The 17,882-nt window shown below is 37.0% G+C and overlaps 1 protein-coding gene across 1 annotated transcript in view; it reads left to right on the forward strand.

The window, feature by feature from the left end:
• The window catches only part of SMARCA5 (SWI/SNF related, matrix associated, actin dependent regulator of chromatin, subfamily a, member 5), a 38,789-nt gene extending 20,907 nt beyond the window's left edge, over positions 1–17,882 (forward strand). The window contains exons 11-24 of the mRNA XM_006053806.3: positions 2,803–3,029; positions 4,578–4,699; positions 4,777–4,929; positions 6,168–6,300; positions 9,203–9,351; positions 9,543–9,662; positions 10,749–10,859; positions 11,197–11,310; positions 11,492–11,614; positions 12,364–12,496; positions 13,458–13,576; positions 13,998–14,210; positions 15,725–15,832; positions 16,609–17,882. Of these exons, the coding sequence (XP_006053868.1) occupies positions 2,803–3,029; positions 4,578–4,699; positions 4,777–4,929; positions 6,168–6,300; positions 9,203–9,351; positions 9,543–9,662; positions 10,749–10,859; positions 11,197–11,310; positions 11,492–11,614; positions 12,364–12,496; positions 13,458–13,576; positions 13,998–14,210; positions 15,725–15,832; positions 16,609–16,674 (1,891 nt within the window). The 3' untranslated portion in view covers positions 16,675–17,882. The remainder of the gene's footprint in view (positions 1–2,802; positions 3,030–4,577; positions 4,700–4,776; positions 4,930–6,167; positions 6,301–9,202; positions 9,352–9,542; positions 9,663–10,748; positions 10,860–11,196; positions 11,311–11,491; positions 11,615–12,363; positions 12,497–13,457; positions 13,577–13,997; positions 14,211–15,724; positions 15,833–16,608) is intronic.

Genomic DNA, 17,882 nt, shown 5'->3' on the forward strand with positions numbered 1-17,882 from the left:
TGACAGAATCAGCTTGGGAAGTTTATGAATTCAAAAGTTAAGCTTGGCATTTAACAGAGATGGATGTAAAGCCCTCTACACGGGTTTTTAAAAAAGAAACCATGGTGGCACAGACTTGAGACATGTGGTTAACCTTCTGGGTCATGAATACTGGCCCATGGGCTCATGCTAGTCCCTGATGAAGTCAGAAATGGTAGAAGTCTGAGAAAACTTAAGTGCTTTCTCTTATCTCAGAAAGCTATATTTATTTAGTTTATAAGTCCATTTTGAGCTGATGTTTTATTTTAGGTAAGATTAAAATGTCCTTTTGTGAAATTACAATAATGACACATGATAGCTATTTTAAAAGCACCTAAATAGGGCATACTAAGAAAGCTGTATCATAATAAACTGTGGAAAATTCTGAAAGAGATGGGAATACCAGACCACCTGACCTGCCTCTTGAGAAACCTATATGCAGGTCAGGAAGCAACAGTTAGAACTGGACATGAAACAACAGACTGGTTCCAAATAGGAAAAGGAGTACGTCAAGGCTGTATATTGTCACCCTGCTTATTTAACTCATATGCAGAGTACATCATGAGAAACGCTGGGCTGGAAGAAGCACAAGCTGGAAACAAGATTTCCGAGAGAAATATCAATAACCTCAGATATACAGATGACACCACCCTTATGGCAGAAAGTGAAGAGCAACTAAAGAGCCTCTTGATGAAAGTGAAAGAGGAGAGTGAAAACGTTGGCTTAAAGCTCAACATTCAGAAAACGAAGATCATGGATGGCATCCGGTCCCATCACTTCATGGGAAATAGATGGGGAAACAGTGGAAACAGAGTCAGACTTCATCTTTTTGGGCTCCCAAATCACTGCAGATGGTGACTGCAGCCATGAAATTAAAAGACGCTTACTCCTTGGAAGGACAGTGATGACCAACCTAGATAGCATATTCAAAAGCAGAGACATTACTTTGCCAACAAAGGTCCGTCTAGTCAAGACTATGGTTTTTCCAGTGGTCATGTATGGATGTGAGAGTTGGACTGTGAAGAAAGCTGAGTGCCGAAGAATTGATGCTTTTGAACTGTGGTTTTGGAGAAGACTCTTGAGAGTCCCTTGGACTGCAAGGAGATCCAACCAGTCCATTCTAAAAATCATCCGTGGGTGTTCTTTGGAAGGAATGATGCTAAGGCTGAAACTCAAGTACTTTGGCCACCTCATGCGAAGAGTTGACTCATTGGAAAAGACTCTGATGCTGGGAGGAATTGGGGGCAGGAGGACAAAAGGGGACGGCAGAGGATGAGATGGCTGGATGGCATCTGACTCTATGGACGTGAGTTTGAGCGAACTCCAGGAGATGGTGATGGACAGGGAGGCCTGGAGTGCTGCGATTCATGGGGTCGCAAAGAGTCGGACACGACTGAGCCACTGAACTGCACTGAAGAAAGTTGTAAACCTTGTAAATTTCTGTTATTTTTGTCTTTTCTGTTTTCCTTTTTTAAGTTTTATGGGTGTATGAAATCTTAAAAGGCTAGAAACTGCTGACTTAAGTGTTCAGAGGAGGGAAATAATTAGCCACTCTGTTCTTATGCATCTCAAGTATGTTCAGTTCAGTGCTCAATGTTGATAAGTATTTTTAAGGGGCTGGAGTTGTTGGTAAAAGGACAGAAAAGATAAAAGGCAAAGAAATGGGCAAAAGGCAGCCCGTTTTAAACGTCCTCAAAAATTTTGAAAGGTTTTAATAGAGTAGCAAAGAGTTAGGCTTGTCTTATATGGCTCTAAAATATAGAATTCAGACATGAATTGGTGCTGAGGTAAAGCAACTTTTTTTTTAGTTTATAACCACATTGGTGAATTTTACATTAGAATTGTGCTGGAAAGGTCTGCCTTGAATATTTTGTGCTTCCTAATTGGAGTTGTTAAGCATAGATGGCTTTGGTTATTTAAGTTGTTGCTCAGAGGATTCAGGGTCCTGAAACTTTTGTATTTGGACAGATTACTCTTTCCTTTGGGCTTCCCTGGTGGCTCAGAGGTTAAAGCGTCTGCCTGCAATGCAGGAGACCTGGGTTCAATCCCTGGGTTGGGAAGATCCCCTGGAGAAGGAAATGGCAACCCACTCCAGTATTCTTGCCTGGAGAATCCCATGGATGGAGGAGCCTGGTGGGCTACAGTCCACGGGGTCGCAAAGAGTCAGACACGACTGAGCAACTTCACTCACTCACTCCTTTAGGATAATGTCTAACTTTCTAGTGTATACAGTCAAGGCTTTTCATAATCCAACCTTACCTTAACTACTCCCTTCTTTCCCCTCAGCCCATATACTTTAACTTACATTTAAAGCTGTTCTATTAATTTTGTTTTCATCATCATGCCTTATGCTCTCATAATTCTTACTTCCTCCTTACCCAAATGCTACCCTGGCCACATTGAATAATAATGGAATAGTAGCATTCTTCTTTTGGGAAAGACTACAGATTAAAATTATGTTTAAAACTTACACTTAAAATTTGGCTTTATTACTTAAAAATGTTGTATCATTATAGTTTTGTTTCAGTTCATCCCAAGAAGATGAATTGACTCTTTTGGGACTCTAGGCCCAAGCATTATAGGTGCACATTAGGACATTGAAGGTGGAGAGGGGGAACAGTAAAGAGAAACAAGAAAAAAGAAGTTCAGGTGGTACACTCCTAAGCGCACATTAGAAGTTGATGCGTTGTTTCGTATGGGTATTTTGGGGTTGAGATGGGATTAAGTATATAAAATGCCAGGGACCCATCGATGTTTTTCTTTAAAATGTTTTCTTTTCACTAGGTACACTCGGATATTGATGAAGGATATAGATATACTGAACTCTGCAGGGAAGATGGACAAAATGCGGCTGCTGAACATTCTGATGCAGTTGAGGAAGTGCTGTAACCACCCCTATCTCTTTGATGGGGCTGAACCGGGTCCTCCTTACACAACGGACATGCATCTGGTTACCAACAGTGGCAAAATGGTGGTGTTAGACAAGCTGCTCCCTAAATTAAAAGAACAAGGTACCTCTGTTACTGGTATCAAACGGAGAAGTAGTGGAAACTTTTAAGATTGTGATGTTAAAGTGAGGGAGCTCCCCTGCACTGGCACTTTGTAAAGTTGAAGCTTGGGACATTGAAAAACTCCTGTGCATTAATCTGAGCTTCACACCCCACCCCGCCAACCCCCCAGTTTTAAGCCTCAAATTTTTTAGAAAGTGAACTGTAGTTAGGGCAGTCAAACTCACTGGATTTTTGAGGGGAAATTCTCATTTTCTATACACTTTCCTAGAAATACCATTTTTTTGGTTATAATATGCCAAGAGTGCCCTTCCCACTCATACACAGTTCACAGAGCCTTTGATAGACAGTGGTGGTGTGTTCATAGTGGTGTTCTTCAGTTATTTATGTGTATTTTTAATTTAATTAAACATATGCATGGACCCAAAACAGTTTTATTTATAATATGCTGACTTTTTATATGAAAATGAGTATGTGTACAGATCTATTTAAATTACATGAGTGTAGATTGAGTTTAGTATGAAGCCAGCTTCAGCAACTGTAAGCTAGTGGCAAAGCTTGTTTTCACCTGTACTGCACCTGTTTCCTCCTTTTGGACTCTTGAACCATATCCCAGATATCAAGGCATTTCATGAACAAATTTTTCATTCTGTAAAATGAAGTACACAGGTTTCAAATTTCTCCATTTGTGTTTCTCTGTATATTTTGATAAGAATGATAATTGTACCAGTAGATGACTCTGTTTTAGGATATTGACTGTTGAAAACATTGTTAGAGTTGTCAGTGAATTTGTTTTCTTTTTATACCTTTCTTGGGAAATGTATTTTCTAAAATGCTTTCCATAAAAGTTGAGTAATTGAAGAAACTGAGTGCAGGGAAGGGTGGCAAGGAGTGGGTAGGAGACTACTGAGCATCCTTGCGCATTTAGGGCATGAGAATGTGGAACATGAGCAGAGTATCAGCCTCAGATTCTGAGACAAGGTAGTTTCATAATTATTTTCCAAAATGATCCACTGGTCATCTCATATCCTACTAAAGGCATTGTGCAGCTGGCTAAAGAAATGGAAGTATTGGATAATTTGCGTTGTGGCCTAAATGAAGGACGATGGTGCAGGTGTTAGGCACACCTGGATGGTCCTTCCATCTGGAGTGGGTCTTCAGAACTTGCGTGAAGTCAGGGTACTGGGTGTGTGTCAAGGGATGCCTGGGCCTTGCACAGGGAAGGGTTGTTGTGGTGGAGGGTTATTTTTAAGTATGTGGGATATAAAGATGTCTTTGGGATGGCCATTTCCCAGGCCAGAGGCAGATAGCCTTTCTTGTTTACCTTAGTGTGTTTTATAAATACTGCCCTTTTCTGTTTGTGCCTTGATGGGAAAAATGTGGGGAGTGACTGACTTGAATAATAAATAATGTGTAGTTTTATCCTTGTAACTACATTACCTGGAATTAAGGGGTAATTGGTTAGTCTTGGTTTTGGTTAGCAGTAAATTTAAATACATTTTTTTTTTACTTCTGAACCTTCTGATAATGATCTGTTACATTTGCCAACAGGTTCGCGAGTACTGATCTTCAGTCAGATGACCAGGGTATTGGATATTTTGGAGGATTATTGCATGTGGAGGAATTATGAGTACTGTAGGTTGGATGGACAGACACCCCATGATGAGAGACAAGTGAGTAAAATCTGGGGAGCGGAGATTACAAAATTATCAGATAAAATACTTTTCTGACTTTTATTTTATGTCATTAGGAGTCCATCAATGCGTACAATGAACCAAACAGCACAAAATTTGTTTTTATGTTAAGCACACGAGCTGGTGGTCTTGGCATCAATCTTGCTACTGCTGATGTTGTGATTTTGTATGACTCAGATTGGAATCCCCAAGTAGATCTTCAGGCTATGGTAAGAGACAACAAATATACTCTGTGCTTAATAGATGTTTCAGTTAAAGTGAGCTAATGGGCAGTCTACAAATGTCAGTGACTGAATCCAATAGAATTGTATTTTCTCTGACCTAATAGTTCACTGAGGGTGTTTTGCAAGTGATCATCCATCTAAATCAGGGTATTTCCATCTTACATCTGCCATATCTTAGCACCTTAGAGTCCTGTTATATCCTTTCCATCAGGAGAGAAAACTGGGAATTGCCCAGGGAATTTTTCATGGGTCAGAACTGACAGTGTCCCCACTTTGATTGGCCAGCACTCAGTCACATAGTATAACTTACTGCGAAGGAGTTGGTAACTGATACTATAGTTGTGTCCTAGGAGGGATGGTAAACAGGTTTGGGGAGCTGCTAAACTGCCTGCCACGTTTGATGTTTAACATTTTAGGCCCATGCATCTTTTTAGGCCCATGCATCTTGAGTATCTTGGCCAGATCAAGAGAAACGTTCTTATGTTGAGAAAACTTACGGATCTATAGAGTAATAGAAAAACATAAAAGTTTGTAAGTTGGTACTGCTAATAACTTGACGTGTGGTGTTTATATCTTTTCTTGTTGGCCCCGTTCATCCTGTGACTCTTTGTAAAGGTGACTGGGGGAAATCGATCAATTAGAAATAGGGATGCTTTATAAGAATGTGTTTTCTGAACTTAACAGAAGTGAAACAGAAAATGGAATTCAAATTAGTTTGACTTCTTATATGTAGTTGATTGGGTACTGTTTAGGATTTTTATATTGTTTGTGGAGTTTATTTATGTCACTTTTCCTCCATAATTATTGTGAAAATTTAGATTTGATTTAGTAGAAAAACATTTTGAATTTAAACTTAAAAAATTTTAAAAAAAGTTTTATTGTCATACTTAAAGATTATAATTTTGTCGTGTTGTCTGAAAACATGATGCGTATTTTATTTCCATTAACCTAGTAAAATTAATATGGTAATTCCTCACAGATTCAACATGTTCTATACTTCTGGAAGGATTTCTTGTGAGATAACTGATAAATTTGATTGAAACTGAGACTTTAGGAACTGTTAATGAAATGTTAATGAATATGAACTCATCAGTGTTTTGTTTCATATTTTTAAAACCATATTGTGCTTGAGAATATTTTCATTTTGTTTCTCAAGATACACATTCAAATGTTATTTATGTGAATTTTCGACTGGATTCAAAGTAACCTAGTTATTTTCCTAGGACCGAGCACATAGAATTGGACAGACCAAGACAGTCAGAGTGTTTCGCTTCATAACCGATAACACTGTAGAAGAAAGAATAGTGGAGCGTGCTGAGATGAAACTCAGACTGGATTCAATCGTCATCCAGCAGGGTGAGCCTTAGGACTTTAAACATTTACCAAGTTGAATTGATAGCACTTTCCCCCTGGATTTTCTAGTTCAAAATTATTTATTGAACAGCCACAGATGCCTGGCGTTGTTCTTAGTGCTGAGAATACAAAGGTGACTGAAACCAACCAGTGTTCTTACTTTCAAGGTTTATAATTGAGTGAGAGTGAGACGCAGAATAAACATTTATGTAAGTAGGACTAGAAGGTGAGAGTGAGATTTTATTTTGGATGAATGGAAGGGAACTTCAGGTTCTCATGCCAGATGAGCTTTCAAGGAAGACATTTGTGCTTTCATGAAGCTTGAGATAGATCTTTTAGTGATGGGATGTGTAAAATCTAAAAGTGAAAACAAACCCTCAACCTTTGGCCCACGGTGGTGTCTTTCCCTTGCATATTGTGTTGTGACCAAATACATTTTCTCTGTCTCTGAAGCTAAGAGGTATACTGTCGTGTTGTGTTAGTCGCTCAGTCCTGTCCAGCTCTTAGCGACCCCATGGACCAACCCTCCAGGCTCTCTGCCCTTGCAGTCTCCAGGCGAGAATACTGGAGTGGGTAGCCACTCCCTTCTCCAGGGGATCTTCCCAACCTAGGGATCGAACCTGACTCTTTTGCACTTCAGGCAGACTCTTTACTGTCTGAGCCACCAGGGAAGTCCAAATGGACTTTGTTGAAATTAGAAAATTCTGTACATCAGAACTTTTTTTTTTGGCCATGTAGTTTGTGGAGTCTCAGTTCCCCAACCAGGGATTGAGCCCAGGGCGAGAAGTGAAAGCCCAGAACCCTAACCTCTGGGCCGCCAGGGGGGCTACATGTATGTTCTCTATTGGTGGCTCCATTTGTTTGTGTGGTTTCGTCAGCCAGGGTCTTAGGCGCCATGTAAGGAAGGGAGTGTTACATTTCTTTGATATCCCTTAATGCGCCATCACTTCATGGCAGATAGGTGTGGAAACAGTGAGAGACTATTTTCTTGGGCTCTGAAATCACTGCAGATGGTGACTGCAGCCATGAAATTAAGACATTTACTCCTTGGAAGAAAAGCAATGACAAACCTAGACAGCATGTTAAAAAGCAGAGACATTACTTTTCCGTCTAGGCAAAGCTATGGTTTTTCCAGTAGTCATGTGTGGATGTGAGAGTGAGAGCTGGACTATATAAAGAAGGCTGAGCGCCGAAGAATTGATGCTTTTGAAACTGTGGTGTTGGAGAAGACTCTTGCGAGTCCCTTGGACTGCAAGGAGATCCAACCAGTCCATCCTAAAGGAGATCAGCCCTGGGTGTTCACTGGAAGGACTGATGCTGAAGCTGAAACTCTAGTACTTCAGCCACCTCATGGAAAGACCTGACTCATTTGAAAAGCCCTTCATGCTGAGAAAGATTGAAGGCAGGAGGAGAAGGGGATGACAGAGGGTGAGATGGTTGGATGGCATCAGTGATTGAATGGACATGAGTTTGAGTAAACTGAGAGTTGGTGATGGACAGGGAGGCCTGGCGTGCTGCAGTCGTTGTGGCCACAGAGTCGGACATGACTGAACTGAACTGAATTGAATGCCATCCATAGAGTTAGCCGTGTGTCGTATACATAAAGACAATACATGATTGAATACTGTTAGTTATTTTTGTTAATAATTGCTTAACAGGCTTATTTTGTACCAGGCGATGTGCTCAATATTTAAATACAGAGTATTCTTTAGTCTTCATGCCAGCTGGAGGTTGGCATCAGAGATAGAAGTGAGTCGCTTGTCTATCATGTGTACAGCTAGGAAGTGACTCATCTAGGGGTATCAAAAGCTGTATAAATTATTACAGTGAAATGTTTAATTAGGAAAGTCTCTGGGGACTTCTGGGGCCTGCCAAACAGTGAAATTTCTCACGAGTGATGTAATGGTCCTCACATTCATCCATGGTTTTAGAAAGACATCTGCCTTGTGGTTCTTGTTGGCAATTATTTTCATTTCTGAAACACCTTTTTTTTCTTTTTTTTAAAGGTTAAAAAACATTCTTTTACAATCAGCTGAGAAAAAGTCTTTTGACTTTGGGTTTTTCTAGGGCAAATTTTGGAACAAATTTGTGCTAGTAGCTTTGTTAATCCCATTTATAGACATACTAGTCAAATGGGAAGCCTTCGATGTATGCCTCTGGGTTATGTTTGGTGTACTAAGGGATATAATAAAAAATATGGAAATATATAGAAGTACTTACATCTGAAAAGTTCCTTCACACCAACAGGAAAGTAATTCCTGTAAGCCTAAGAACATTTTTGTAGCATTGAGATAGCTTTCAATAATCATATTCTTTGTATTGAAGATGTGTCTTAACTTTGAAAGTCACAGATATTTGATGGTGTATTCTGTGAGGGACCTAAAACCATGATACAAGGATTTAAGGCCCCAGAAAACACCTTGCATCTTTATCCACTTGTTACAAGTTGGTTGAAGTAGAAAAATTGAAACACAAGTATATGTGAATAGCTCTAGAAGTTTGGCAATGTGAAGAAGGTTTTTGTACTTCATTTTCTAAGTAGAAAAGGCTGATTTGGGATTATTAGTAATAATACTAATCAGTTTCTGCTTATCAGAAACTTCCTGTGTTTATAATACTCTCATCTAGGTTTTGGTAATTTGATTTTCACATATCCCAAATTACTGTTTTTCTCACATGAGAATATATTTTATTGAGATGGTATTCAGTAGACTACATAACATGTAAGCTTTAGGAAATATTTTAAATATTAACAACTTAAAATTTGGCATTTTATGTAAAAGTGAAAATTATCAAATGTGAATAAACAGATGATTAATGTTTGAGGTAAAATTATGTGGGCTTTTATCTAACATATAAAATTCCAGAAGTTTAATTAACATTACACATCAACATCTTTTTTCAGGGAGACTTGTGGATCAGAATCTGAACAAAATTGGGAAAGATGAAATGCTTCAAATGATAAGGCATGGGGCAACACATGTGTTTGCCTCAAAGGAGAGTGAGATTACTGATGAGGATATTGATGGGATTTTGGAAAGAGGTGCAAAGAAGGTGAGATGCAGATTAAATGATTATTTCTAGTATATAAAATATTTTAAACCAGAACTGAGGAAACAGCTATGTAAGTTACACTTTTACTTCCACAGAAGTTATGTTCTATAAAGTCCAATTCATTTTGATTGTAGTTCTTGTGCTTTTATAAAATTCTCAAATCTACGAAGATGTTTCTTTTGTTTCCTTAGACTGCAGAGATGAATGAAAAGCTCTCCAAGATGGGTGAAAGCTCGCTTAGAAATTTCACAATGGATACAGAGTCGAGTGTTTATAACTTTGAAGGAGAAGATTATAGAGAAAAACAAAAGGTAATTCAGAAAGAGATTTTGGTTACTTTAAGACTTAATATTTTATTTGAAAATTGGAATTTAAGTGTTAGGTGTGATGCCTTATCTCAAACAGCAGTTGTTTCTATTTACTCATATCTAAATTATTTTCATTTGTGTGTTAAGTTTAATGCCAAATTTTCAGTTGGTAAATGCTGAAATGTTTTAAAAATTTATGTATACTGTTACAGTAAAGTATATTGTGTGGGATGATTATAGTAATTTGGGATATTTGGAAATTAAAACTATTGCCAAAAATAAAATTTGTCACCACATTCTTAGGTTTTTTTTTTTTTCCCCCCCTAAGCAGAATTGGCTATTAATAATTAAAGGGATGAAGTTCCTAATTTCTAAATTGCTATTTCCTTCCTAATTGATATTATATAGTGAAATTAGAAAATAGCTGCAGGGCAGAAGGAAAATAATTCTACCTAATGATTTCCCTTTTAACATTTAGGCATTTATATCCTCTGAATTTTTTCTAGGCTAAATATTTATCTACATTTTTCTCCTAATTTTAGTTCTAGCATACCGTCGGTAGCATTTCTTTTTTTCACCCAATTATCATTAATTTGGTCAGGAAATAATTACTGAATGTTTATGCTATTCACTAGACATCCTCTGGAGAAGGCAATGGCATCCCACTCCAGTACTGTTGCCCGGAAAATCCCATGGATGGAGGAGCCTGGTAGGCTGCAGTCCATGGGGTCGCTAAGAGTCAGACACGACTGAGTGACTTCACTTTCACTTTCCACTTTGATGCATTGGAGAAGGAAAGGGCAACCCACTCCAGTGTTGTTGCCTGGAGAATCCCAGGGATGGGGGAGCCTGGTGGGCTGCCATCTATGGGGTTGCACAGAGTCAGACACAACTGAAGCGACTTGGCAGCAGCAGACATCCTCTTGTGTGTTTAATTGCATTAGTCCTTAGCCTCATATAGTCTAGGGTGTTACGAATATCTGCATTTATAAGTAAGTCATATTGATGTACACAGTAGGAGTTGCATTAGTGTAAGATTTGTGACTGTATAATAAAAGTTGGTGATTTGAATTGTTTCCCATGGGCTAGATTGCATTCACAGAGTGGATTGAGCCTCCGAAACGAGAAAGAAAAGCCAACTATGCTGTCGATGCCTATTTCAGGGAAGCTCTTCGTGTCAGTGAACCTAAAGCACCCAAGGTGAGTTGACAGAGCACAAATATCTAAAAATATTGGAAATGCAAATTATTTTTCTTCTTATATTCTTGCAATAAAATCAGATTGAGAATTAAATTTTGAGTGGTTTCTTCCAGTGTACCTCCTTCAGCTTTTGTTGAAAGTTTTTAAAAGTTAATTTTAAATGTAAGCATTTAAAATTTGCTTGCTGTTTGTTAAATATTATGGAAGGTGCATTCAGTTGCTTGGAGAATTGGCTGTCATGGTATTATAGAGTGCAAAAAGATTTCAGATAGATTTAAAGCAAAAAAGGTTTGTTTTGTTTGTTTTTACAAACAATGCTTTTTTTTTTTTTTTTTAGGCTCCTCGACCTCCAAAACAGCCCAATGTTCAGGATTTCCAGTTCTTTCCTCCACGTCTATTTGAATTATTGGAAAAAGAAATTCTATATTACAGAAAAACAATTGGTTACAAGGTAACAGAAGTAACACTTTGTAACTAATCTTATTTGTTTTAACTTACTAAATGCATGATATCAATATATTTTCTTGGATTAAAACTTGTAAAATTTCACGTAGTTGGTTAAGAGTTTAGTTCATCACATATTTCCTGAAATATATTGGCTGATGACATAGAAAAAATATGTATATTTTTAGGTCCCTCGAAATCCTGACCTACCAAATGCAGCACAGGCACAAAAGGAAGAACAGCTGAAAATTGATGAAGCCGAGCCCCTTAATGATGAAGAGTTAGAGGAGAAAGAGAAGCTTCTGACGCAGGTATAGCTTTCAATCAAAACCAGATTTAGTAATGGTTATTTTGTAAGGTACCCTGTTAGGTTCTGTGGGGATAAACGAAGTGAAGTTTTTGCTTTCAGAAGTGGAATAATTGGAGAAGATGAAGCATGGGCATATGGGCATATGGTACATTGTGATTGTCGTTAGTTGTGGAGGTGGAAGAGAAGACGATAGATTTGCACCAAATCTATTGTTGTAGCGTCATTATCTTTGATCACCTTTCTTGCAGCACTCCCACCTTCCCTTTCCTGTGGGTCTTCTCATTTTTACTACGTCATCGTCCTCAATTACAAGGATCTCCTTGGTACTTTTTTTAAACATCCTTTAGGATTCAATCAAGGCCTTTGAGAATCTAGCTTTAACCTACCTTTAAAGCTTTATTATTACTTTGTTTTGCCACTTGGTTTATATGTTTTCTCTTTACGTTCATTCTGGCTCTTTACGTTCATTCCTCCTGACAAACAAGTTCTCCTTGAAAGCGCAGTGAAAATGTCACTTTTTGGGCAGCATTTCTTACTCTCCCACTCAGACTTAGTTGCTTGGCTGTCTGAGTAATGTATATGATGTATTGCTAAAGTGCACATCTATGTATATGAATAGTTACCACTTTAAAATAACTTAGAACTTGGAGCCGCTGAAAGTTTTCTGTACTACTTAGCAGGATTGATAAAGTTTTAATAGCTTTTCCCCCAAGCTCGGTGATGATATGCTTTGTTTCTTTTGCTTTGAAGGGATTTACCAATTGGAATAAGAGAGATTTTAACCAGTTTATCAAAGCTAATGAGAAGTGGGGTCGTGATGATATTGAAAATATAGCAAGAGAAGTAGAAGGAAAAACTCCAGAAGAAGTCATTGAATACTCAGGTACTTCTGTTATTTTAATAGGTGTAAGAATGTTCTCAGGCTTTTGGAGGGCTGTTGGAAAGTTGAGATTTTCTTAACTCTGAATGATGTATTTGTTTGCTTAATTAAAAAAATTTTTTTTTGGCCACACATGAGGCATGTGGGCTTCCCTGGTGGCTCAGATGGTAAAGAATGTGCCTGCAATGCAGAAGACCTAGGTTCGATCCCTGGGTTGGGAAGATCCCCTGGAGGAGGGCATGGCAACCCACTCCAGTATTCTTGCCTGGAGAATCGCCGTGGACAGAGGAGCCTGCAGGCTACGGTCCATGGGCTGCACAGAGGCAGACACAACGGAGAGACTAAGCACAGCGCACATGTGGCTCCCTGGCCAGGGATGGAACCCACACCTCCTGGGCTGGAACCATAGAGTCTTAACCTCTGAACCACCAGGGAAGTCCGTGAACGATGTTTTGATAAGCTAAAATTTGCCACAACTTAGTATCTTGTTTTATTTTTTTAAAATTGAGTTAGAAACTCTCCCCTTCTTTAAAATGGCATCAATTTTTTTTTTTTTTTACCCTCGTTAACTAACTAACCAAGAAAACAAGAATAGGTCACTGAATAATTGTGCTTTCTTTTTACTTCATTTCTCTTTATAACTTTTCAAATACTATGTAATTCTGTGTTTCCTGAAGTCTGTTGGGTTGACAAGTGGATATGTGTAGTTGTGCTGTGGTGATTGCTAAATTTCAAAAGAGCAGAGAATTAAGTATTGGGAGATACGTAAATCATGCAGTTCACCTTAACTATTTTTTTTACAGTTAAGGAAACAGATAATTGTGTGACTTACTAGTGTTAGATGTGGGAAGAAGGGAAACATTTCTTAATCCTTAGCAAATAAAATAGAGCATTTATAAAAACAAGTTACTTATATTTCTTCCCTTTCTCCACCTATCCCATTTGCCCAATTTTACTCTTACAGCTGTGTTCTGGGAAAGATGCAATGAGCTGCAGGACATAGAAAAGATTATGGCTCAGATTGAAAGAGGAGAGGCAAGAATTCAGAGAAGAATTAGTATCAAAAAAGCACTTGACACGAAGGTACTTTGACTATTAATAAGTATTGTAGTTGATAAAATAACTCCTGTCTGTAAGTATAAGAGTTAAAGTAACTTTTTAAAAGGAAAAGAAATGATTTAAAATTAAAAATTTCTTTAGAGAACAACATTCAAACTTCATGGGCATTCTCAACAGAATTTACGTCAGTATTTCAGTTGGTATATGTGGGTCAGAGTCTCTGTGATTTAGCTCTTTGCTACATAGTACTAGAAAGTCTGAGTCTGTATTTCTTTTTAGAATAATAAAGACCAAAGTTGTTTCAGGACAAAGGTTATGATATGATGGAAGTGCTTTGGATAGAAAATGGATGTGAAATACAACATTTATAGCTAACTTTACAGAGTTTGAAATATACGTTATATAGGATTTGTATTTTATATAATGTGAAATCTGATTTTCATAGATTGGACGGTACAAAGCACCTTTTCATCAGCTGAGAATATCTTATGGTACTAACAAAGGGAAAAACTACACTGAGGAGGAAGACCGCTTCCTGATCTGTATGCTTCATAAGCTTGGATTCGACAAAGAAAACGTGTATGATGAGCTGCGGCAGTGCATTCGCAACTCTCCTCAGTTCAGATTCGACTGGTTTCTCAAGTCCAGAACCGCAATGGTGAGTACTGGGGCCTTTTTGTGGAATGAAGCAAACAATTCAGAGGAAGTAGATAATGGAATATTGTTTAAGGTACCTTTTAAATTTTTATTAGAGAAAATTTGTGTATCTTTGAAGTAAATTTTTGTTAGATTGTTGTTTGTATCATAGGTTAAAGTAGTTCCTTAAGAAACATTTCACCTCCACAGTTATAAACCTAATATGAGTCACTTACAAAGTTTATTTTTTCCATCGTTTGATAGCACTTCTTTTAACATCACTATATACAATAGGATTAGTTTTTTGTGTGAAGTTCAATCAAGCTTTAAGTAGAAGGAAAAGGTGCGTCAATTTTAACTTGTGAATAAGATGATCACAATTTAAAATTTGACTTTTGCTTTTGTAGATACACACATTTTTATAAAGAAAGGACTTCTCATGCATCTGCCCATCAGAATACTGAATTTTCAGTTAATTAAAAAGAGCTTAGTGTGGTAAAACACTGTACTGTTTTAATGCTAGGTTCGATCAGCAAGTTCCATTTTTATGACCTAAAATTAGAATTCAGAAACATTTAGCTTTGATGAATTGTTCTTCCCTTAGGTATTTTACCACCCGTTGAATTTTTAGCTTCATCTTGTGTTCTTCAGGATGATATTCATGCCAAAAACAGTTCTGTAGTCTTAATTTTGAGATCTACTGGGGTAGCAAAGTTTAAACAATATTATGATAATAAAATTTCTCTCAGTGTATTTAAAATACATTGTTGCTCTTCAAGATGGGGGATAGTTTACAGTTTAAGTGTTTGACCACTGAAGGGTTTTTTTTTCCATTAAATGTCATCGGAGGCTGGTGTTTTATGAAACTCTAGGTTGGGAAATGTTGCACTATAAATGCATTATTAATATACAGTTAGAGGAGACAGATTCAGTTGCTATAAGCTCTGTATTATATCTTTTAAAGTAGGAACAATTTACAGTTGGTGAGTAATTTTATAGTAAGTGAAACAAGATGCAGTGTCACATTAATTTACTGGCACAAGACCATGGTTTAAAACTGTGTTATTTCCTAATGTGTTTCATGTTAAGGCACACATACAAAATGATAATATGTGTATGGCCCCTTCCCCTTGTGATGAAACAGTTGAGGCGTAATCTTTGTCTATAAGCCAAGCAGATTCATACCATAGCAGTCTGTAAAACGTTCTGGTGTATGTGTCTCAGTAAATTCAGAAACTGGATGTAGCGTACTACCTTATCTCTCTATGTACTGTTCCAGATGTTTCCTGGCTGTGTCCTTTATGGTAGTGTGGCCTTAAATAATGAAGTGAAGATGCGCACATATCTTTTTTTTAATCCCCCTGGCATGGATTGTGTACGAAAATTAGTAGTTTTTTGCTTTAAAAATTTTAATATATTGGGGGATGTAAGTGATATTATGCTATTAAAACGTACCTTTGGTTTTGAAATTGTATTCATGAAAACTTACAGATGGAGAATACAGATTTATCATGTAAAGTTGTGTTTATAACTTAGGAACTCCAGAGGAGGTGTAACACCTTAATTACCTTGATTGAAAGAGAAAATATGGAACTAGAAGAAAAGGAGAAGGCAGAGAAGAAGAAAAGAGGACCCAAACCTTCAGTAAGTACTGATGAAAGTGTAAATGTTCTCTTGGGGGACTTAACTGTTTTCAAGAATTTGAACATTACTTGGCTTATCACTGATGCATTAGTCTTTTTTTTGGTAGATAGTATAACCTTAAATTGCTTAAAAAGTATAAACAAACGATTGCATTGTGTGGGGAAAATCATGTTATTATGGTAATTCACAATGTGGGGACTGGTAAAAATTTGGTAAGCTCTGTCTTGTGAATGCCAGGAGCCTACACCTGACTTTGAGATTACAGGTTACAATATTAGAATATTTAAATATTAGGAAAGCAGTGACATTTACAACCTTCACTGTTCACGTCTAAACTTTGGTTTCTTTCCTTAGCGATCTCTTAGCATTGTGAAGGCAAAAATTATGAGAGAGAAAAAGTCATTGTGTTATTTAGTAATAACTTACAGGGTCATGAGTAAATGAACGTCTGCAGAAAGTCTGCTGTTCATGTAACCTCACAAAGTATTTCTCATTACTGCTTTTTTAAATACGAAGCATGTGTTGTACATTTGTTTGGTGTATTGACTTACTGTTGCTAATTGTGAATTACTCATTACTTCATTGATAGCAATAAAATTTTTGTGTTAGTAAAATACATAGATATGATCATTTAGAGAATTAAGGTTCTTCGAGTGAAGAAAATTAATACCTGTCACCAAGTGGCAGTTATTAGTAAGGTGCTATCATGTGTCTTCCGGTATATTTCATGTTAATATTGCTCTTCTGATGAAGGAAACCCTTTTGTTTGTTTCTAGACACAGAAACGTAAAATGGACGGAGCACCGGATGGCCGAGGAAGAAAAAAGAAGCTGAAACTATGAATACATATTTGTTTCATAATCACTAACTTTAAACCAGTAGTTCTTTAATTTACGGGTCTTCATAAGATGTACTGTACAATGCTCAATTGTTATGTCATTCAACGACATCAGGTTCATCTGTTTACCGAGCTAGAAACATAGTATGTAGATTCACTTTTTTAAATGCAACAGCTGTGCTGAAATTTTTTTATCATTAACACTTGAAGTAATAAAATAGGCTTCATTTATTAATAAATGTTTCATTTGATTTATTTTTCTATTATAGTTCCATTTGTGAGGATTGTGACTTTGTTTATGAGCTATAATTTCTATACTTGTGACGCTTAAAAGGAAGCAAACAAGTTAAAAAAAGAAAATTGCAGATAACACTTGTCCCTTCCATCTTCACTTAGTTGTGTAACTGTTTTAATTCACTTTGCCTTTGCAGAAGTTTGGGTATCTTCTTTGTAGTGCTATTGAGTCTCATCCAGGAAGATTATGTACATTGCATTCTCCTTGCTTATTACATGGGTAGAATGGGAAAAAAAGGCAAGACAAATTCTCATTAAATTCTATGCATATTTCTGTTGCGCTGTTTCTATAGTTCTGAGGTGATGAATATGCCCTATTCTGTTTGGAAGAATGGCCTTTTAGTTGTATAGCCAAAGACATTTAGTATTTTCTGGTTCCTTAAGGTGTTATTGTACCATTTTGTAAAAGGAATATTATTATTATTTTTTTTAATTGTTTGGTAAATATTTTTGACAAATTACCTTCTGAAGCAGCCACAACTTGGAAAGATAATGTCAAAACTTCAGATGATTTTTTTCTGTTTTTAAAAAGACCCAGCCAAAATAAGGTGTCAATTTGTCGTACTGTTGAAATTGGTAACAAAATGTATCCCCTTCCGGTTTAACCTTTTTTGGGTTTTAGAGTAATTGAAAATTTTATTTTATTATATTTAAAATAATTTCTAAGTGTGAACAGCAAGAATGACTTAATTCCAGTTTTTATTTTCTATGGACAGACTTGATAAACTGGAGACCCTGAAGCAGGATTACCCAAATTGTAGTGTCAGGATTTTAGCTGTACCAGAGGCCTTTATGTGCTACACATAATTTGTATAAAGTTTTATATGTGCAAATTGGGTACATAAATAGTTCTCCATTTTTCTAAGGGAATGCAATAAATGTAGCATCGTGAATAAATATAACTTTTATAATCCTTAA

Source organism: Bubalus bubalis, chromosome 17, assembly GCF_019923935.1.
Source record: "Bubalus bubalis isolate 160015118507 breed Murrah chromosome 17, NDDB_SH_1, whole genome shotgun sequence".
In the NCBI taxonomy this organism is placed as follows: Eukaryota; Metazoa; Chordata; class Mammalia; order Artiodactyla; family Bovidae; genus Bubalus; species Bubalus bubalis.